The 23,607-nt window shown below is 37.7% G+C and overlaps 1 protein-coding gene across 3 annotated transcripts in view; it reads left to right on the plus strand.

Annotated features, from left to right (window-relative positions):
• The window catches only part of ASXL2 (ASXL transcriptional regulator 2), a 125,573-nt gene that overhangs the window by 54,859 nt on the left and 47,107 nt on the right, over positions 1-23,607 (plus strand). For all 3 annotated transcript variants that reach the window (XM_045809262.2, XM_087863799.1, XM_087863798.1), the window contains one exon: positions 23,251-23,359. In XM_045809262.2, coding sequence (XP_045665218.2) covers positions 23,251-23,359 — 109 coding nt within the window. The remainder of the gene's footprint in view (positions 1-23,250; positions 23,360-23,607) is intronic.

Genomic DNA, 23,607 nt, shown 5'->3' on the forward strand with positions numbered 1-23,607 from the left:
CTGTTCCTTCGTTCCTTCCAATCTATCCAGTTGTCCTCAGACTACATGTTCTCTCTTATCTTCTGTAGGTGTTGGTTCAATAATCAGGTCGTTTTCAAAGCGTCTGCTCTACTGTTCTGGATTTGTTTCATGCACATGCCACTCTGGATTATTAGTCTGAGATGTGAGCTGTGGTTCAGTTCTCAGAGCCTTTCCTGTGTCGGTTGGGAATGTCCCAAGTATGCAGAGCTCCAGAATGAGCCCATGCCTTGTGTGAGAATTAAGATATTTCCTTCCCCTGTTCTCTTCTCTCTGGAATACCATCTCCCCTACCTCCAGCCGTCAATGTCCTTTTTCCTGTCTTGGCCAGAAAGATAGAGCTTTTCTCAGAATTTTATCTGTCCCTTACAGTGGTATGTCTCTTCAACCAGAGTCTGCTCTTTAGTAAAATGGTGAGAAAACCCCCAGAAAACTCACTATGTGAGAATTTAGCCAACTGCAATGTTAGATGGAACAGTCCACATGATTGACTTCACTTATTAGTCCCAACTGCTTAGTTCAAGGAACCCCAAGACTACTCTCAAGGCTCGATAATTTGCTGGAAGTACTTGCATAAATCACTGAAAACTTATGATTATGGGAAGGATACAGGGAAAGGATACAGATGAAGATTAGCCAGGGAAAGAGATATATAGAGCAGAATTAAGGTAAAGTACCAAATACAGACCTTCCAGTCATCCTCTCCCTATGACTTAGGATAGTGTTAAATATCAACATCAATGTGTGGTAATATGCATGGATATTGCCAATATCACTCAAGCCTTGGTGTCTAGAGTTTTTATTGATGGTTCATCACATAGGGATGGTTTATGACCTATTTGGCTGATTCCAGTTTCTAGTGTCTAGCCCCTCTAGAGATAATCTATACTGTGTGACCCAGGCCCTCACTCTTTTTTTTTTTTTTTAGGCCTTTTTTTCCCTTTTATTTATTTATTTATTTTTTTGAAGGTTTTATTTTTTTTTATTTTTATTTTTTATTTATTTTTATTTTTTTTATTAATAATGATTTTTTATTATATTATGTTAGTCACCATACAGTACATCCCCGGTTTTCGATGTAAGGCTCGATGATTCATTAGTTGTGTATAACACCCAGTGCACCATGCAATATGTGCCCTCCTTACTACCCATCACCGGTCTATCCCATTCCCCCACCCCCCTCCCCTCTGTAGCCCTCAGTTTGTTTCTCATAGTCCATAGTCTCTCATGTTTCATTCCCCCTTCTGATTACCCCCCCTTTCTTTATCCCTTTCTTCCCCTACTGATCATTCTAGTTCTTATGTTCCATAGATGAGAGAAATCATATGATAGTTGTCTTTCTCTGCTTGACTTATTTCACTAAGCATTATCTCCTGCAGTGCCGTCCATGTTGTAGCAAATGTTGAGAACTCATTCTTTCTGATTGCTGAGTAATATTCCATTGTATATATGGACCACAACTTCTTAATCCAGTCATCTGTTGCAGGGCATCTCGGCTCCTTCCACGATTTAGCTATTGTGCAGGCCCTCACTCTTAATCCTGTTGTCAGTGTGGCTAAAAGCTCCTACCCTAAATTACAGTGTTGCTGTCTGACTGTCTTCAGTCTCTCATAGGGCCTAGTGATTATTTCTTAGTCCAAAGGAAAAGGCCAGACCTCTCTTTGGGTAAAGGTAAATTGTTTACTACATACTCCCATATGAATCAAATTTGACTTCCCAAATGTGCCAGCTTTCTTAATTTTTAATGTTTAAGATAGTTGCTTTTTGTTTATTTTTATTTTTTTATTATATTATTATTTTTGGATAAGATAGTTGCTTTTTAAAAATTAACATATAATGAATATACTGTAAAAGCATTTTAAAGCATACAGTTCAATGTTGTTGTTGTTTTAAGATTTTGTTTATTGAGAGAGAGGGAGAGAGAGGGAGAGAGAGCACAAGCAGGAGGAGGGGTTGAGGGAGAAGCCAACTCTGTGCTGAGCACAGAGCCTGATGTGGGACTTGATCCCAGGACTCTGGGATCCTGACCTGAGCCAAAGGCAGACGCTTCACCGACTGAGCCACCCAGGTGCCCCACAGTGGTTTTTATTTAATGTATTCACCCAAAACATTTCTATTACCCCCAAAGAAACCCTGCAATATTAGCTGTCACTCCCCTCCTTGCCTCACCCCTAGTAGCCTAGCCCTAGGCAACCAATAGTGTAATTCTGTCTCCATGGACTTGCAGTTTTGGATATTTCCTATAAAGGAGTCGTAGAATATGTGGCCTTTTGTGACTGGCTTCTTTCATATAGTGTAATGATTTGAAGGTTCATTCATATGTAACATCTATCAGTACTTCGTTCCTTTACTGCCAAATAGTATTCCGTTGTATGCACATGCCACATTTTGTTTATTCATTCATACATTGATGGACATTGGGGTTATTTTCACGTTTTGGCTGTTATGAATAATGCTACTGTGAACATCCGTGTACATGTTTTTGTATGAGAAGTTGCTTTTTGTGTTTTTGTCCACAAGCTTTAGTTGAAACCAGCCAGAGGGTGAGAGGCTGTTTTGGGTCTGCTCTATGTTTACCAAGTCTCACTCACTCAATCTTAAATCATGAAATTGGATTGAGCCTTAAATTCATGGAATTCATGGAAACATGAATTAACTCACAAATTTCAGTTCAAAATCATTTGTGTTTTTCTTTGGCTTCGACAGAATTCTGGATTTTGGTGTAGCTTTTGTGTTCTAGTCATTTTTAAATTGCTGTAAGGGGGTTTATCATGGATAATCTGGTGTAGGCTATTTAGCAAATGTTTTATGACTAGTGTTTAGAACCTCTGTGTTGACTAGTTCCATAATTGAATCTTGTTTTTTATACCAAATAATAAGTGGATGTGAATAGAACACGGCAAACCAATATGAATCCATTGGTGTGGTTAAATGTTTGCGCATTGCTCTGTCCAAATTTGTAGTCAGACCTCAAAGGGAAATAATACACCTGCCACAAAACATTTGTATCTGATAATTACAAGATGGTGTGTAGTCTGAATTAATGATTTAGAGAACTGTATGTATGTAGATGAATATAGTTTATGAAGAACGGACTGCAGCATTCAGGAGTTGAAGGGGTTAAGGAGACTAATAAAGGTTCTGTTTTACTAGAGTAGATGAAATGTGGTTTGGATTACCTGAGTAGTGCTGGAGACAATAGACTGATTTGAGATACATATTTCAGGACTTGCTGTTGGATTGGATGTGGGAAGTAAAAGGAAGGAGGAAATAAATGATTTCTAGGTTTCAGGATTACATAGCTGCCATTTACTATAGAAAAGAACCGAGGAATTAAACTGGTCAAGAAAGGAGCTGATAAGGATTCACTGAGCATATACTTGTGGGTTCAGAAAAGAAGTTTTGAACCTCAGGAGGGGTGAGAAGGTATTCAGGTGCAGGGCCTGGCTATGTTATAAATCTCAAGCTAGCAGTTAAAAGGTGGAATGATCTGGAGCTGTAGAGTAGTAAGTATTTGTTGTCAGAGGTGAATACCTAGTACCTGTTTTGGACATCAGTGAGTAAAGTGTTCTCCTGGTGTGTTATAGAATCCAAGAGTACACCCTTTTCTTTTCATGATAATATACTTTCGCTTATGTTACAAGTCTAAGTTAGTAATGTGGGTACTGAAGTCAGTTACTTAGATGTAAAGTTTTACTTTTGGAAAATTGCAAATTGAAGCAAAGTATGTATCCTCCAGCTAAATTATAAATGGTCTTCCCACCCCAGACTGTTTTGCAGTGACTCTTAGGCATTTTATTACTTCAGCATTGCAGTATATATCTAACAGCTAAGAACTCAAGAGATTGTATAAGTTGAAGATTGTGGCTTATTAGAGAGCATCTAAGCACAGACATTAAGTACGCATACTATGGGTAAAACATACAAAGAATAGTCTGTAAATCAAATGCTTATGTATGCTGTGAGACCATTCCTGCTAATCCTTGCTGTTACCACTCATTACTTCTTTTTTCCTTAGTCTTTTGTACAACAGGTTTTCCCCCTTCATCAGCTGTGGCAGCCATTGATGTTTACAATGTACTTTTACAGCATTAAGTTGGGACTTCAAGTCTTCCTTCTAAAGTAGCCATTGCTTTTAGTGCCTGCCCCCCACCCACCAAGTTTTCTTAACGTGCTCTGTTCATCCTATTAACTATATTACCTTGACTCTTCTTTTACCTGCTAATAGAGTTTTTAGGAAAGAATAGAAAAATAACAAAATAATTATTTTCTGAGACCCTGTTCTCTTACGGGTTTTTCTTTCCATTCATAATTAGAAGAGGAAAGACAGGTTAGGAAGATACTTGGTTTTATGAATTAACATCCACAGATTGAGCATTTTCTGAATTTGACCACTTATGAGTGGTCACAAGGATTCTTGATATATAATAATGATTTTGGCGAGGCATGAATTTGAATCTAGTACACCATAAAATGGATGTGGGAGAGTTAAGTTTTGTAGCTAATAAGAGGGTAGTCACCTACCTAGCTCTTAAATTAGGCTGATCATTGCTTATTTGTCATCTCACAAAGAAGTGAAGTATTCAAAAGCATTGTGGTTCTTTAATGGAAAAAAACCTGGAGAGGAAGACTAAGTGCTAGTTATATAGTAGCATTGGCAGATTTGGGGACAAACAGATGACGTCCTTGTGGGTTTCTTGCAAATGAAGTTTATCTAGTTGTTTACAACATCATGGTCCCAATTAAAAGGGTAATCTCTTGCATTCCTCACCCTTTTGTCCCTCCCCAACCGCTTTTCTAAGCCACTCACATTATTTCGGTCACAAAATTTGGCTGAAAAAGATAACTGGGATATCACCATTATATCCCATTTTATTGCTGAAGAATTAAGGCCCAGGGAGATTGGTCAGGGTCATACAAGTTCTGTGGAACTAGAAACCCAGGCTTAATGCTTCTTGTTTTGTTCTTATTAGTATATCATATGGCCTCTACATGCCTAGTTCTCCCTACTCTTCTGATTCGTCTCTTTGCTCTCTTTTTCAAATCAAACTTATATTATGTGCCGACATATAATAACTTTAGGATAGTTGCTGTCTAACTGTAAATGGCTTTCTGGAAGAATTTGAAACAAAAACCCTCAGCCATTATAATAACTTGGCTTCTGAAAGGGCCAGTACTTTTTTTTTTTTTTTTCTAATGTGAAGCTTGAACTCATGACCCTGAGATGAAGACCTGAGCTGAGATCAAGAGTCATGCTTAACCTACTGAGCCACCCAAGGGCCAGTACATTTTTAAAGAACTTACGGTAATGGGACATTTAAATCGATCTTCATGTTGTTGTATGTTGTTGTTTTGTAGAGCTACAGTTTCTTCCCTAGCAAGAGTTGTTTTTCTGTTTTTTGTTTTTTTAACATCTCAGCCTTATATCCCAAGCTCCTTTAGAGTTGGAATTGTAAAGAATCCTGGGAACGATCTGGCAAAGATGCTCAGTAAACTTTTGCCAGATTGAAATTTTACCTCTTGGGAGGAGTCCCAGTTGAATTTGATTAGTATTAATACATTTACTTATGAACAAAATAATCGCTCTCGTATGGTCTTAAAGTATGTTTTAGCTCATCTCATACCAAAAACTAATCCTAGCACCAATTTTTTTCCTGTCTGTCCTTTCGTAAAATACGTAGCAAGGGAAATAAAAGTCAACATTCGATACTACTTTTCAGCAGAAATCATTATCTCCACAGAATAGGTCATTGGACTGTTCACCAAGCTGAATTGTCTTAAGGTGATTTACTAGAAAGAGCTCAGTTTTAAGAATGAAGAACATTATTGATTAAATTGATAACATACTTATCTAAAAATTAACTGACTTTGAGTTTAGCCTGTGTTTACTTTATCTGTCCATTGCAGTCTACTTTCAAGCACACAAACCTTGTAGGGATGTCAAAAAGGATTAATAATGAAAAAACAAAAACTCCCAAATGCTTACATATTGACAGAAAAGAGTATTTTTGTCTATTGTATTCAGCTTCATGGTAGTGAGTTCATTATGGATCAGAGGGAAGCTAATAAACCTTAGGGTCCATAGCTGAGGGCTTTATGATGGCTCCTTGAAATTGAAATGCATGGGAAGAATATTAAAGAATATTCATTGTATCCACATTTAACTCCAGACTGCTTTAATAGTGTTAGTATGCCACATAATTAAGGTACTGCAGCTGCTATCTGAAATGGTTTAGACTATTTAGCTGAGTTTAACTGTGCGTTTTTAGACAAAGTCATATTTTGGGCTAACTTGTAAATCCTAAAGAATAAATGAATGTTTTATATAGCAAAGTGGAGGGAGGGTGCTAATTTGAAGAATTGTGGATATTGCTGGGAGGGGAAGGGAGAGTTTATTTTTTGACTTTATTGTTAAAATTAAAAGTTTTTTTTTTCTTTCTTTCATTTTCTTGGGTGCATTCCAACTCCAGAAGGTAAGAAGTATTACTTTATTCTAAGGAAGTATATACAATGATAAAGTCTCTTCTACAAGTTAAATAGAACTCATCTTTGGATGCATGATTTCTATAAACAGTCCAAAAACTAAGTAAGAGTGAAATTACTATGTAAATATTTATTCTTTGTGCCCTTTTTGTCCTTGCTGTTTGTAATAATCATATTTGGTCATAATTTTAGAAACCAGTCAACATTAAGTTTTAAAATTATCATTTGACTTACTAGCATTGGGATACCTAGTGTTCTGCAGAAACTATTTCAGATTGAAACTGTGAACTCACATTTGGTTTATGACTATAAGATTGGAAATATATATGTTTTTGCTCTGATTTAGAGAGCATATTGGTAAAATCCTCTGTGGGAATGGCACTTAATTAAAACCAGGCTAGAACAAGTTAAAATTCATAGTTCGGATGCGTTACTGAATTGGCTTTTTTTCTGTGTTGACATAGCATTTTAGACCCTCTGTTTCAACAGTTCCTGTGTTATAGTTAACATATTATAATTATCTGCCTTGCCTGTGAGACTTGAGAACAGGAACCACAACAATGTATTTTCACGTAACTTTTTTTTTTTTTTTAAAGATTTTATTTATTTATTTGACAGAGATAGAGACAGCCAGTGAGAGAGGGAACACAAGCAGGGGGAGTGGGAGAGGAAGAAGCAGGCTCATAGCGGAGGAGCCTGATGTGGGGCTTGATCCCATAATGCCGGGATCACGCCCTGAGCCGAAGGCAGACGCTTAACCGCTGTGCCACCCAGGCGCCCCTTCACGTAACTTTTTTTTAACTCCTGCTAATTTGCATTCCATTAAGTTCATTTACAAGAATCTATTCATTTTTGAGTATCAGTTTATGGAGAAAACCTTAATCCAGGTTGTACAAATTAAAAATATTTAAAACTAGATAAGAAAAGTTTCGTGTGTGTGTATGTATGTATGTATGTTTTGAGGGGGACTTATATTGATTAGGTTCTTTAGGTACAAATAACAGGAACCAAATATGAATAATTTAAACAAAATGGGATTTTTTTTGAAGATTGTGGGATAGCTCATAATCTCAACGGAAAGAAACAGCTTCAGAGATCATGATGGTAGCTAGAACTAATGGATGGGGTCATCAAGACTCTCTAGCTGGGATGAGTCAGTCTATGTCTACTCTGTTCAAGGTTAAAATTTAAGGAAGAGTGAACCTGGCTGGCTTACTGTCTAGGTGTGGTGAGATATCTTAACTTTCCAGTGGGGTAGGTCATAGTTCCCCAGAGCAGAGTGCACATTCTTTCCAGAAGAAGAGAAACAGCAGATGTCCACTGTATTGCTCACTGCAGAAAATTAGAGTGCAAAAGAAGAACATAAGCTACAAGCAATTGTAAGAAATAACCCTTTATACAGATTGTCCCAGTGGTAACATATGCAATACCTGAGTACAGTATCACAACCAGAATATTGCTTTTGCTACAGTCTACTTTGTTTTACTTGTACTCATTTGTGTATATGTATGTATATGCACATGTGGATGTATATTCGGCTCTGTGCAGTTTTATCACATGTATAGATTCATGTATCTGCTACCAGTCAGAGAACAGGTTCATCAACAAGAGGATCCCTTGTGCTGCAAGTTTCACAGCCACACCTCCCTAGTGCCACCTCCATCCACTCCCCTTAACCCCAGCAACCACTAATGTGTTCTATATTTCTGTAATTTTGTCATTTCAGGAATTTATATTAATGGAATCGTATGAAGTATGTAATTATTTGGAATTGGCTTTTTTTTTTTTTTTGGTGTAATTCCATGTAGATTCATCCAAGTCGTTGTATGTGTCAATATTTCATTCCTTTTTATTGCTGAGTAGTATTCAGTGACATGGCTGGTACCACAGTTTATTTAACCACTCACCCATTGAAGGACATCTGAACTATTCCCCCCCCCCCCCCCCGTTTTCGACTGTTACAAATAAAGCTTCTATGAAAATTTGTGTACATGTTATTGTGTGAACATAAATTTTCCTTTCTCTGGCATAAATGCCCAGAAGTCCAGTTGTTGGGTTGTGTGGTAAGTGCATGTTTAGTTTTAAAGAGATTTTTACATTGTTTTCCAGAGTGGTTGTACCATTTTACATTCCCACCAGCATTATATGTGAGATCCAGTTTCTCTGAATTTGAAATTAATTTCTTGTAAATAGCGTATAGTTGGGTTGTGGGGTTTTTAAGCCAACTTTGCTAGTCTTTGCCTTTTAATTTGCATATTTACATCATTTATGTCTAAGGTAATTGTTGATAGATTTATGTCTGCCATTTGATTATTTGTTTTCCGTTTGTTTCCTCTGTTTCGTGTTCTGTTTTTCTTTTCTTGCCTTCCCATGGGTTATTGTTTTTAGGATTCCATATTGGCTTATTTATACTGTGTTCCCTTTTTATCTCTGCATAATTTTCTCAGTGTTTGCTCTGGGTATTAAAGTGTACATACGTGATTTATCAGTCTGATGGTATGAACATTTTACCACTTTGAGCGAAGTTTGGGGAAGCCAGTCCATTTAGGGTCTTATCACCTGGTGTTGTAATTTTTGTTTCAATCATCAAATATTAGTTAAAAATTCATGAGAAGGGTAGTCTCTTGCACGTACCCTTATTTCTATTCTACCTTCTTTCCTGATGCTCTAGTATCCCCCTTTTTTTAATCTTTTTTTTTAAAGATTTTATTTATTTGAGAAAGAGTGTGCAAGAGTGTGGGGGGAGGGGCAGAGGGAGAGGGAGAAGCAGACTCCCCCCTGAGCAGGAGGAGCCCGATATGGGACTCAATCCCAGGACCCTGGAATCATGACCTCAGCCAAAGATAGCCGCCTAACTGTTAACTGATTGTGCCACCCAGGCTCCCTCTAGTACCCCTTTTATGTTTTTCTTAATGTTTGAAGAAATTCCTTTAGCCATTCCTTAAGAATGGGTCTGCTAGCAACACATTTCTTTAGTTTTACTGTTTCTGAGACTGTCTTTATTTCTCCTTTCCTTCTGAAGGATAGTTCTTCAGATATAGAATTCACAAGGAATTTTAGAATTGACCATTTTGTTCAACATTTGTAAGACATTGTACCACTTCCTTCTGGTCTGTGTGGTGTCAGATGAGAAATCTGCTGTTGATTAAATTAGTGTTTCCCTACAGGTAAATGTGTTGTTTCCCTCTGACTGACTGCTTTCATGACTTTTGTATTTAGTGCTCAGAAATTTCATTATGTGTCTTTGTATGTGGACTTCTTTGAGTTTATTTTATTTAGATTTATTGAGTTTCTTGAACAGTTTTGTTTTTTTTTTCACCAAGTAAGAAAGCTTTTAGCCAGTAGTCCGTTGAGTATTCTGTTTTGCTTTTCCTTCTGGAACTCTAATGGTATGAACTTCAAATCTTTTGTTATTATCCCACAACTCCCTCAGGTTCTGTTAATTTTTTTCAGTGTTGTTCACATCAGGTAAATTTTGTTGATTTGTCTTTAAGCTCATTGATTATCTCCTCTGTCATCTCCATTCTACTATTGAACCCATCTAGCACATTTTTACATTTCTTATTGTACTTTCCAGATTTATAACTTCACGTCTTTTTACAACTTCAATTTCTTTGCTGATATTTGTTACATTTTCATTTGTTTCAAGAAAATTTGTAAGTGCTTATCAAAGAATCCTTTCCTTAATATTTCAACATCTATTTTAGTGTTGGTGTCAGTTGATTGTCTTTTCTCATTTGGGTTGTAATTTTCCTGGTTCTTGGTATGATGAATGATTATTACATTTGGATCCTGGGTATTTTAGTTGTTATGTTAGGAGATGTTGGGTCCTGTTAAATTCAGATCTTTCATTTAAGCGGGCATTCACCCTGCTTGGGTTTACCATGTGAGAACTAGACTCCTTTGGTGGACTGTGGTTCAATAACGATTTAATTTTCAAAGCCTTGCTATGCTATTTTGGTCTTCTTGTTTTATCTGGTGACAGAGGCTCCCAGTGATCTCTGCTGCCTTTTTTCTGAGGGGTAGAAGGCATTTCCACAGACCTGGCTGTCTAATGCCTCTAAATGTGGGGTAAAGGGAGTCTCCAGCCTGTGGGGGCAGAGAGGCTTTCCAGACCAAGTGTTTATGATGGGACTGTCTCTTCCTTGTGCCACTGGGCTGCTCAGCATCTCTGGGGAGAGGGCTAGTATTCCCAGGCCCACAGGGATATAAAGAGACTTCCTGGGCTGGCCTGCTGCTTGTGTTTTGATCCCACTTGCAGGTGCCACTTTGCCTTTCTGTTTGTACTCTTTATTTTAATTTTTTAGAGGGGGAAGATAAAGGAAGAGGGAGAGAGAGAATCTTAAGCAAGCTCCACACCCAGCACAGAACCCAAGGTGGGGCTCTATCCCATGACCAAAACTGAAACCAAGAATCTGATGCCTACCTAACAGCCACCCAGGCACCCCTAGACTTTATTTTTGAGGTTTGAGGGAAGCTCATTTGCAGTCAAAACCATTTAATTATATAAGCTTTACCTTAACTCTGAGTTACTTCTGTGAATTGGAAAATGCTAGGAATCGGTAAAATCAATGAATCAAGTGGCTCCTTCAAAATTTTGAATCTTGAGGTGCCTGGCTGGCTCTGTTGGTAGAGTGTGCAAGTCTGGATCTTGGGGTCGTGAGTTTGAGCCTCATGTTGTCAGGTTGAACATAGAGATTACTTTAAAAAAAAAAAAAGTCAAAATTCTGAATCTTGATGTAAGTGACTATGTCAAGACCGAGAGTTCCTGTTCAAAAGCAGAAAATAATTGTAATAAGTAGCTTTGGCTCATTAGCTATATAAACTATATTGCTAAATGAAAAAATGCCAAATAGGACAAAGATACAAAATTACAACAAATTCTTTCTTCTTAAAGTCCTTAGGATTTTTAAAAAAGATTTTATTTATCTTTCTATTTTGAGAGAGAGAGAGAGTGAACGAGCACTACTTGGGGGAAGAGCAGAGGGAGAGGGATAAGCAGACTCCGTGCTAAGCGCAGAATGCAACATGGGGCTCGACCTCACATTGAGATCACAACCTGAGCCGAGATCAGGAGTCTGTCGTTCAACCAACTGAGCCTGCCAGGCACCCCAACAAATTCTTGTTTTTTGAAGTACTTAATCATATCTGTTGAATTTTATTCTCCAGCTTATTTCTTTTGGAACTATGTCCATAGCTTATATTGACAAGTATTCTGTTTTTAGTTTCTATTTTCTTCACTGCTACTTCTTTTACCCTGAATAGTATGCCCTCATATGCAGCCCTCTCCAACTCTTTAGTTCTGAGACATGCCGTTCAGAAACTTGGCGCAGCCAGGTAAGACACGTTAGCATCCTGATGACCTGAGATAAAGGCAGTTTGGTGATACTGTTTTATATGTAGTAATTTCAGAGTGACCTTTCTTAGAAGGATTGTGTTTCTCTTAAAGTCTCTATTTTCTTTTTGTTATGTATTTCTCATAAGATTGAAAAGCAAGATGCTTCAGTTAATCAATAGTGGAAATGGCTGCTGGCTAAGATAGGAGTCAGGTACTTTATGCATATGATCTGTTTAATCTTAAATAAACCCTCTGAAGTCTTTATTTCTTAGACAAAAAGACATTGAAGCAATGAAAAATTACATAACTAGTTAGTGCTAAAACTTGAGTCCACATCTGTCTGACTCTAAAATATAAGTCCTGCTTCTGTTGCCTCACTTTTGAGTGGGATGAGGAGACTGAGTAAGGCTCTTAAAGAACTCTTTTGTATTTCTCGTTAGGTGAAAAGTTACGGTGTTCTCCGAAGTCCTTCTCTATCGAAAGTTTGTGATTTTCTTTTTCTTTTTCCTTTTTTTAAAAGATTTATTTATTTATTTATTTATTTATTTATTTATTTATTTATTTATTTATTAGACAGAGACAGCCAGCGAGAGAGGGAACACAAGTAGGGGGAGTGGGAGAGGAAGAAGCAGGCTCCTAGTGGAAGAGCCTGATGTGGGGCTCGATCCCAGAACCCCGGGATCATGCCCTGAGCCGAAGGCAGACGCATAATGACTGCGCCACCCAGGCACCCCGAAAGTTTGTGATTTTCTAATCTAAATACAGTTGAACCTTGTTGTTCCATTTATTTACTTTAAAATAAAACAGAATCAATCAATGAAGTAAAACAATCACTGGACCATATTTTTGTCCCCCCCCCCCCTTTGATGAAATGATTTTGCTCACATCTTACTGGTACCGGACAAAGCATGCTTTTGAAAAAAACAGTAGTGGGGGGAAAGGAAATAATGGGAAGATAAAGATGAGAGGATAGAGAGCGTATACAGACAAATTTTTTAGAGTCTGTGTTTATTTCTGTGACCTCCCTCTCCAGGCTAGTCCTAGATTTACTCTCTTACTTGTTTTATGCCCTTTCACTACTCTGCTAATCCACAACTCTCATTTTGGGCTCCCAACTGGGCTTCTCCAAAAATGCCTATTTAAAAATTTCCCTGCACACCCTTTCCCTCTCCCGTGATTCTTTCCCATTTGTTTCTTGGTATGTCTGGGGAGGAAAATAGTTTGAAGAAAAACTAAGTCATTAAAGTATGGATGGGTCAGATGCTATTTTTAAAATTTAAAAACTTAAAGTTATTTTCCTTTTAAAAGTAGATTCGTTGTTATCCAAATGAATTTCTTGTTGGAAGAATTGCTGGTAACATGACCAAGAGAGAGCAAGCAAAAAACTTAAATGAAAGAGTTTTTTAGAATACACAATTTCCAGTGAATTAAAAACCTACCAAGATTATTTATTAATTTGGTGATTTATAAACTCCCTATGTTTCAACGTAAGGGTGCTGTTGAGTTTGGTTTGGTTCTGTGTGGGTAGGTATGCCGGAAAAATCAGTTTTTAAAGTTATGTGGTGCTGAATTTTTAGTTTGTATGTGGATAATGATTACTGTACACGTGTGTCTGTGTTTGTATAGGTAGATGTATACGTGTATTGTGTGAGTGAAATATTCTTATGTGTTTATTATCTCTGTATATTTAAAATTGACCTGAAATAGGACATTCAAGCATCTGTTGGGGAAGTTAGATGACTCTACATTTCTTTTAACCTTGGAAGTCTGAGACTGTTATTTAATCCTATTGAAATTAAAGAGATTGAGCTTGGAAGGATAAATATAGAGTGTGTAATAGTTTAGTCAGAGATAGGGAAGCTGATTAATTGAGGCCTAGTTTTGACAAGCCTGTTCTGTAGGAGGGAGTACCAGAAAAATGAACAAGAGATTGGGATTAGAGATTAGGCTAGGTAATTTATTGCAAGGGGAAATATCAGTAAGAATAAATAAGATTGGTGAAGTCTCTTAAAGCTTTTTTATCAATGGCTTGAAATGGGCATAATAAATAGTGGAGGACATTGGTGAATTTTATTTTATTTTTATTTTTTTAAAGATTTTATTTATTTGTCTGGGAGAGAGAGCACAAGGAGAGGGAGCAGCAGGCAGAGGGAGAAGCAGACACCCCACTGAGCAAGGAGCCCCACACAGGACTGGATCCCAGAACCCTGGGATCATGACCTGAGCCAGAGGCAGATGCTTAACCAACTGGGCCACCCAGGCATCCCACAGTGGTGAATTTTAAGGATGGACTGTAAAGTTTATTAAATTTCTCTGAATTGGTTGCAGGAGGGGATGCTAATGAGAAGAGAACCAAAAATGCAAAAAGGTGTAGACTTTAGGATTTTTATGAAGAATCTTAAAGTACATGAAGGGCTGTCCTATGGAATAATGAAACAGTGTTAAATGGTTTCCCTCACTCACAGAGATAACTTATTGCAAGGTCATTTTGGAAAATTCAAAGTACAGAAAATCACAGATTTTTTCGCCATGATAGCCACTGATTCCCAGGAAAAATCAAGACTAAAAATGGAGTTACAGGAAGACGCATACTTGGCTTAGCTTAAGGAAGAATTGATGAATTATTGGAAATGCTTGAGGACTTAGTTAGCCTCCACCACCTGATATGCTGTGTGAAAGATTGGACGATTACCTATTGATGATTTAGGAGGGGCTTTAAGCGCCTGTAGTAGATGAGCTAGATGACCTATGAAGCGCCTTGTCAACCTGTAGATTTGTCTGATTCTTATCTGTAGGTATTGCCTAAACTGAGAGTAAGGTAAAGAATGAGTAAGAGTTACAGGATTTTATTTGACCTAGCAAGTCTATTTTTGGGTATATACACAAAGGAATTGAGATTAGGGACTTGAAGAGATCTTTTTACACCAGTATTCCTAGCGGCAATAGTCACAACAGGCAAAAGACAGAAACAACCCGGATGGCCACTAATGGATGAATGGATGAATAAAATGTGGCATATATATTCAAGGGACTATTATTCAGCTTAAAGAGAGAGGAAATTCTAACATATGCTACAATATGGATGAACTTCGAAGACACTGTACTAAGTGAAATAAACCAGAGCCAAGAAGGGAAATATTGTGATTCCACTTCTATGAGTCCTATTTATAGAGACAGAAAGTAGAAGAGTGGTTGCCGGGGGTTGGTTTTAGGGGAGAAATAGAGAGGTGTTTAATGGGCATAGAGTTTGAGTTTTGCAAGATAAGAGTTCTAGAGTTTGGTTGTATTAACAGTGTGAAGGTACTTAAGTGTAAGTGAAGTGTATACTTAGAAATGGTTGAGTTGGTAAATTTTATGTTTATAGTTACGTATATAGTTATTTCTCATTGTGTTCAGTTCTTGAATTGATAGCAGAATTGCAAATATGGCTAAATTTTTTGTTACTGCACATTTAAAATTAGCACCAACTTGCCTCATCTCTCTGGTGGGAAGGAAATATCAGTTAATCATAAATTAAATGATCGTTTAGTGTGTGTGCACACACTAGGAAATAAAGGCGTACCATCTGGCTCTGCTCAGTGCCAGTTCCATTATTTTTATTTTATTATTTATTATTATTTTTTTTAACAAGAGATTGTGTGCATGCATGGCAGCAGGGGGAGGGGCATAGGAAGAGGGAGTGGGAGAGAATCTGGGCTTGGAGCCCAACTGGGGGCTCATTCTCCATCCAGAGGTCATGACCTGAGCCCAGATCAAGAGTCAGATACTTAACCTACTGAGCCACCCAGGCACCTTCTGTTATTTTTGCATTAAAAATGTAAGAATATGGGGCACCTGGGTGGCTCAGTCGTTATGCGTCTGCCTTCAGCTCAGGGCGTGATCCCAGAGTCCTGGGATCGAGCCCCACATCAGGCTCCTCTGCTGGGAGCCTGCTTCTTCCTCTCCCACTCGCCCTGCTTGTGTTCCCTCTCTCGCTGGCTGTCTCTCTCTGTCAAATAAATAAATAAAATCTTTAAAAAAAAAAAGTAAGAATATGTACTTACGGAAACCTCTTCTTCCTTTTTAATATCACCAACACTTACTACTTTGTGCTTACATGATGGCTCCTCTGTAAATGTTCAGTGAATGAGATACTAGATTAACTTCTTTTCCACTTTTTCAAAGCAACTTTATTGGTGTGCCTGGGTGGCTCAGTTGGTTGAGTGACCAACTCTTGATTTGGGCTCAGGTCATGATCTCAGGGTCATGAGATCAAGCCCTGCATCAGGCTCCGTGCTCAGCAGATTCTTTCTTCCTCTCCCTCTGCTCCTATTCCCCCTCATGCTTTCTCTCTCTCTGAAATAAATAAAATCTTAAAATACAGAAGCAACTTTATTGAGGTATGGTATACGTACTATAAACTTCACCCATTTTAAGTGAACAGTTCGATGATTTTTAGTAAGTTCACTGGGTTGTGTAACCATCACCATAATCCAGTTTTAGAATACTTCCATCTCCCAGTAAGATCCCTCATACATGTATCCAGTTAATAGAAGTTTCCACCATCAGGCCCTACTCTACTTTCTGTCTGTAGATTGAACATTTCTGGATATTTCATATAAATGGAATTATATATGGTAACTGAAGTTACTTCTGTTCTTGGGCCTTGTGGATAAAACATCTTAATTGTATTTCCTTACATGAGGTGGATTCAGCATAAAACTGTAGCACTGCACTTTTTCCTTTCCTAACCCTCCTCCCCAACTCTGCCATCTTGAGCATGGATAAGAAAAATTAGAAGCTGCGTTGTCCCATGACAATTATGTAATCTTTTGAGGTGTTCTTGTTTAGCTGCCTCAGGTGTCAGGACTTCCCTTGTACTATACTGTACTTGGCATTGATCTCCTCAGTACCAGGGTATTACTGCATATTCAGACGGTAACTGTTTCTTTGAGTTATTCAGTTATTGTTATTTCATTATATAATTCTGGAGTTATTTTCCTTGAAGATCTATTCCTGCCATCATGGGAGGTGTAGCCTGTTGTACTTCTCTGCCATTCCTTCATTATTCATAAAAATAAACTCTGCCAGGATTCTGACTTTTTATATTTTCCTGAAACCAAATCTAAAGTTTTGTTTTAATTGGTGTAGTGTTCTGGGGGTGCCTGCGTGGCTTAGTTGGTTGAGTGTCTGACTCTTGGTTTCGGCTCAGGTCACGATCTCAGTGTCGTGAGATTGAGCCCTCATGTTCTGCTTGAGATTCTCTCTCCCTCCCTCTGTCCCTCCCCTGCTTGTGTGTGTGCTCTCACTTACTCTCTATCAAATAAAAAAAACAAATCTTAAAAAAAATACAGTATAGTGTTCTGTATATCTTATGGGTTATCCAAACTTCTGTTTCCTTTAAAGGAAAATTATACCCAGATTTGCAAGGAAAGGATTGTGATGGCGTTTGTATGGCTTTTACCACATCTTTTTACCAGATGTATGTGTCATTTACTTTCATTTCTTGAGTTTTACTTTAAGGAGTTTTTTTTGGTTTGGGTTGGGTTATTTTGGTTCGGTTTGGTTTTGGTTTGCTTTTTTGGGGGGGGCGGGTTCCTAGGTACTAGATCCTAGATCCCAATATTTGTTTCTTTCTCTGAGTTAAAGTACTTTATTATTTAAAAAAAATCTTTTTAATGATTTTATTAATTTTTTTGACAGACAGAGAGGGAACACGAGCAGGGGGAGTGGGAGAGGGAGAACAGGCTCCCCGCCGAGCAGGGAGCCCGATGCTGGGGCCGATGCCAGGACTCTGGGATCATAACCTGAGCTGAAGGCAGACGCTTAACAACTGAGCCACCCAGATGCCCCTATTTTTTTTTTTAATTTTTAAAAGATTTTTAAAAATATTTTTATTTATTTTACAGAGAGAGAGAGAGACAGAGTGAGCACAAGTAGGGTGAGAGACAGAAGGAGAGGGAGAAGCAGGCTCCCCACTGAGCGGGGAGCCTGACTTGGGGCTTGTTCTCAGGACCCTGGGATCATGACCTGGGCCAAAGGCAGACACTTTACTGACTGAGTCACCCAGGCAACTCAGAGATTTTCTTTCTCTTTTTTTTTAAAGTAATCTCTACATCCAAGATGGGGCTGAAACCCGGAACCTGGAGATAAGAGTCGCAGGCTCTACTGACTGAGCCAGCCAGGCCACCCCTGAAGTACTTTAAATACACAGATCGCAGTCTCTATTCCATAATTCTAAAATCCAAAATGCTTGAAAGAATTTTTTCATACATTTGATAGCAAAACTCATTTGACAATAGCACTTCTCTTAAACTGACATAAAACTATATATATTATTAGTTTATCCCACTTAGCATAAATACTTGTTTCAGTTATGGGATGCTGTCCTTAATCCTCCTGATGGTGTTACATAATAGATGGCATATCATGTTACTTTTCTAAAATTCAAAAGATTTTTATGCCTAAAACACTTGTCCTTAAGTGTTTTGGGTCAGGGATTGTGGACCTATGTCTCTATTTATAGCTGATTACGGTGTGCTGTGGCTTTGTTCCCCTGTTTGTCTTTGCTTTTCTGAGCTAAGAAAGATTTCTGCCTTGGACCTATCCACAGACCCTAGTTTATTGGCCTAAACAAAGTGTGTACTTACTACTGAAATTGAATACCATTAGATGGGGCAAGCTTTTACCAGATGGATTATTGAACTATTTACTTGGTCTTTCTTTCTTTCTTTCTTTCTTTCTTTCTTTCTTTCTTTCTTTCTTTCTTTCTCTCTCTCTCTCTCTCTTTCCCTTTCTTTCTCTTTCCCTTTCTTTCTTTTCTTTCTTTTCTTCCTTCCTTCCTTCCTTTCTCTCTCTCTTTCTTTCTCTTTCTTTCTTTCTTTCTTTCTTTCTTTCTTTCTTTCTTTCTTTCCTTTTCTTTCTTTCTTTCTTTCTTTCTTTCTTTCTTTCTTTCTTTCTTTCTCTCTCTCTTTCCCTTTCTTTCTCTTTCCCTTTCTTTCTTTTCTTTCTTTTCTTCCTTCCTTCCTTCCTTTCTCTCTCTTTCTTTCTTTCTTTCTTTCTTTCTTTCTTTCTTTCTTTCCTTTCTTTCCTTTTCTTTCTTTCTTTCTTTCTTTCTTTCTTTTCTTTCTTTTCTTTCTTTCTTTCTTTCTTTCTTTCTTTCTTTCTTTCTTTCTTTCTTTCTTTCTTTCTTTTCTTTCTTTCTTTCTTTCTTTCTTTTCTTCCTTCCTTCCTTCCTTCCTTCCTTCCTTCCTTCCTTCCTTCCTTCCTTCCTTCCTTCCTCCCTTGGTTTTATTTATTTATTTCCAGAGAGACAGCCAGCGAGAGAGGGAACACAAGCAGGGGGAGTGGGAGAGGAAGAAGCAGGCTCACAGCAGAGGAGCCTGATGCGGGGCTCAATCCCATAACTCCGGGATCACGCCCAAGCTGAAGGCAGACACTTAACGACTGAGCCACCCAGGCGCCCCTGGTCTTATTTTCTTTCTGAGCAGTCTTTTTCCTGTTCTTCTGTTTTCTTCTTACTGGAATCTTGGCTCCACCATTTACTAATTATATGGTCTTGTTAATTAACACCCTTATATGTTAGTTTTTTCATTTATAAAAATGGCATAACAATTTTGCTTGCCTCAAAGGATTGTTGTGAGGGCTAAACCGAATGCTTCTTAGAATTTAGCACTCCTTTTGTTGTTAATGTAGTTGTTACTGATTCATACATGTCCTGTTGGTTACTTCACTAACATATGGTCAATCGTTCCCTTATTAATGGACTTTGAAGTCATTTTCAGTGCTTTGACACTTTTAACAATGCTGTATATGATCCTTCCATATATGGCTGTAAGTCCTTGTGGCCTTATTTTTGTAGGATAGATAGAAGTGGGATTGTTGGATCAGTGGGCCCTAATATTTTTCATTTCAATAGATACTTCCATGTTACTTCCCTAAGGCAGAATTGAGATTGGGTGGGAAAGGCACCAGTTTTTAGTTCTGCCAACAGTCTATTAAGAGTGCTCATTTTCCCATAACTGTACTAGCAGTGGATTTTATCATTTGCTTCTTTGTTTTTTATTTAATTAACTTATTTATTTATCTTTAAAGATTATTCATTTATTAGAGAGAGAGAGAGAGCACGGGTGCACAGTCACAGGCGGGGTTTAGGGAGGGGCAGAGGGAAGGGGACAAGCAGATTTCCAGCTGAGCGTAGAGCCTGATGTGGGGCTCCATCCCAGGACCTCAAGATCATGACCTGAGCTCAAGTCGGATGCTTAACCGACTGAGCCACCCAGGTGCCCCTGTTTTTTATTTTAAAGTGATTATAGACTCACAGGAAATTGGAAAAATAGTCCCATGTATATGTCATCCAGCTTCCTCCAGTGGTAACGTCATATAACTATAGTACAATATCAAAATCAGGCAGTTGATGTTAGCACAGTACTGTTAACTAAGACTTGGGTTCTTTTGGTTTCTTGCAGTCTGATCAGTGGTATCTTGATTTTTTTTTCCCTTTGATCACTAGTAAGTTTGGGTTTCTTCATGTGTTCCAGTGACCATTTATGTTGCATGTTTTATGATCATTTATTCATATCCTCTATCCATTTTTTAAAATTAGTTGTGTTGTTTTCCTAAAAGCAGCGCTCTTAGGATTATTCATTGTTTTGTTTGCCATTTGTTTTGCAGTTACTTATTTCAGCTTTGTATATACTTTCTATAGTTTGGTTGATCTTGTTTTTTTCCCTACGTAGAGCCTTTTATTTTTATTTAGTCAATTTGTTTCTCTTTTGCGGTTCTTAGGTTTTCTCTCTTAGTTAGAAATTTATCCATCTGGCAGGATATATACTATTTTCCTTTTTTTTTTTTTCCACCCTTTAGATTTTATGTATTTGAGAGAGAGCACAGGCAGGGGGAAGGGCAGGGGAGGGGGAGAAACAGACTCCCTGCTGAGCAGGGAGCCCAAGGCAGCTTCATCCCAGGACTCTGACATCATGATCCAAGCCGATGGCAGACCCTTAACTGACTGAGCCACTCAGGCGCCCCCCATTTTCTTTTTAATACCTTCTACTTTACTTTTTGGTCTTTAATCCATTTGGAATGTGTTTTGAATATATTGTGAGAATTATTTTTCCCATATGTATAACACGCTATTCCAGCACTATTTAACATGAATTATTTTATTTACAACTCTTTCAGTTGCTTATGACTTAAAATCTCAGCAATTCCAAAAGTAGGAATGGATCAAGGCAAGGCTTGATACAGTGGCAAAAGTAATATTGCTAAAATTATTGCTGTTCCCCCCCCCCCCCCAGGTTCAGTGCCTTTTTGGGTGTTCTTTTTCCCTATAGTCCTTACCCAACCCTTCCTTACATAACCCTTACAGTTACGGGAAAATGAGCATGGGTCCTGTGTGTTGTTCACCCCAGTCCCAGATATTTTCCTCATGGTCACATGATTGAAAGTTTTAGGCATTACTTCCTCTTACTGCTCAGGGGAAGAGAAGGAGTTTCTGAAGCTTCTCAGCAGAAATGCCCAAGTAAATAGCTCCTTAGATTGTTGCCCCAGATTGAGTCATGTGTCTGTTCCTGAATCTACACTGTGGGAGTGGGGAAGAATGGGGGTGCACACAAAAATGCTGATTGGCTTTTTCAACCAGGAAATGTGGTTTAAGAGTTTGGATTTACACCTGTGATGCGCATGGGATTAATTCTGTCTCAGCCACTTGTATGAGTGTGGGAAAGAGATAATGTTTTTGGGAAATTTTAGGTATTGTCTCCAGAAGAGGGTTTGGGTCGATGCTGGGTAGTCAAACCACAGGTGACCAGATCATGACCCTGTTTCCTTCCTACTACACAGATAATACGGAAAGGTACAGAATTGTACAAAAGTCCCAGAGATTGTACCTTTTACATTTATTATGATCTGTTTCTGTGTTTTGTTTTGTTTTAGCAACAGTCTAGAGTGTTCGTTTGCCTATTTATCCTGTCTTAGAAACATACTGTTTCAATAATTGTAGCCTAGAGTACATTTTAATATCTTCTTAAGAAGGCTCCCATCATTTTTCCACCAGAAATTTCTTATATATTTATTTGATACAAACTTTGGGATTCTGACTAGAATCGCATTATGTGCATTTTTAAGATGGAAGTTCCAAATTATATAAAAATAATTATGAGAATCAACCTGGAGACTCTCAGAACTTTCTTAACAAAAAAAGTTTTTTTTAAATTTTCTTGGTTGCCCTCCGTCGTCTTTACGGTTTTTGACCCTCAACAGTTTTGTAAGTACCAAAAGATAATGGACCCCTGGTCCTGCTCTCCCCTACAGAGAACGCCTATCTCTAAGTACATCCAGGATACCTAGCAGCCTCTTCTAGCAGGCTTATTTGGGTTGAGCGGTACTGGCAGAAAACTAAGAGGGAGAACAGCTGGAGATGTGCAGATAAGCTGCCTTATCCCTCAGGTATTAGGAGAGAGTTTTTTTTTAATTAACGGTGCCACACATCTTCCATTACATTGCTATTTGTTATGTTAGGTAAGTACAAAAAGATAGGAAAAGGAAATGCAGTAACAGGAAAATAATACATATTTTTTACAGATATTTATTATATGCCTAATACTCTAGAAATACAGTAAATGTATATTGGAATTAGTAAACATTTAACCAAGGTGCTGCATAGACGATAAATATCCTAAAAACCTACTTTATACCTCTTTAAGTGATACCATGATGGGTACGTGTGTGTGTGCGTGTGTGTGTGTGTGTGTGTGTGTGTACACACACATGACATCACTGTGTTGTACACTTGAAACTAATATGTCAGTTATATCAATAAAAAATATTAAAAAATAAATACAAGAGACCATAGAAATGTGTTCATTTCACATCTCAGGTTCAGTCTGTTGCAGCAGTGTGCACGGAGAGATATATATACATATATATATGTATATATATACATATATATATATATGTATATATATATAAAATTTTTCTTAAAGGAGACTAATATTGTTTATTTGAATCTGTAGGTATGTTCTTTCCTCCCCGTTTTACTTGACCTGTAAAGCTTGTATTAAATGAAGGAGAATGTTGTTATTGTTTTTTTTTAATTTCAGCTTTACTGAGGTATAATTGACAAAATTTTAAGTGAAATACAATATTTACAAAATATATTTGTAAGACTTCTGTGAGGTCCATGTTTTCTTAAATGTTAAATACTAGATCAGGATTAAGAAAATGAAATATGGGGATGAATTTTGCATCTGTTTTCTCCGTGGCAGCCTCTCTGTAGATTGATAGACTTTTTATAGTTTATAAAATGTGTTTATGTCAAATGATGTTGATCAGTTAACTTTATCTTAAGTCAGTGTTATGTAGGATACTCAGAGACAGAAACTAATCATTGTGTTCCTCTTGTTCTTTTTTTTTTTTTTTTTTTTTTGCAGTGGGACTTCCCCTCTTGCATGCCTGAATGCAATGCTGCATACAAACTCCCGAGGTGAAGAGGGCATCTTCTATAAGGTTCCAGGTAGAATGGGAGTATATACTTTGAAGGTAAATATTTTTGTTAGGGCATCATTTATAAAGTAAAAACAGGAAGTGACTACATCTAAATGATACTTGCATCATAGAGACAGAGCTCTGTTCAGCTTATTTTCAGGAAGAGGTAATATGTTCAACTCTGTATCCTGTACATTTTTATACTAATCTGTGGCCATCTGTAGGTAGACCAGAGAGCTAACTTTACTTTTTATTCTTTATGATAATGCTGTCTTGAAAGGATGAACTGAAAATGACTCCCA

Source organism: Ursus americanus, chromosome 7 (genome assembly GCF_024610735.1).
Source record: "Ursus americanus isolate L20-20 chromosome 7, mUrsAme1.1.p, whole genome shotgun sequence".
NCBI lineage: Eukaryota > Metazoa > Chordata > Mammalia > Carnivora > Ursidae > Ursus > Ursus americanus.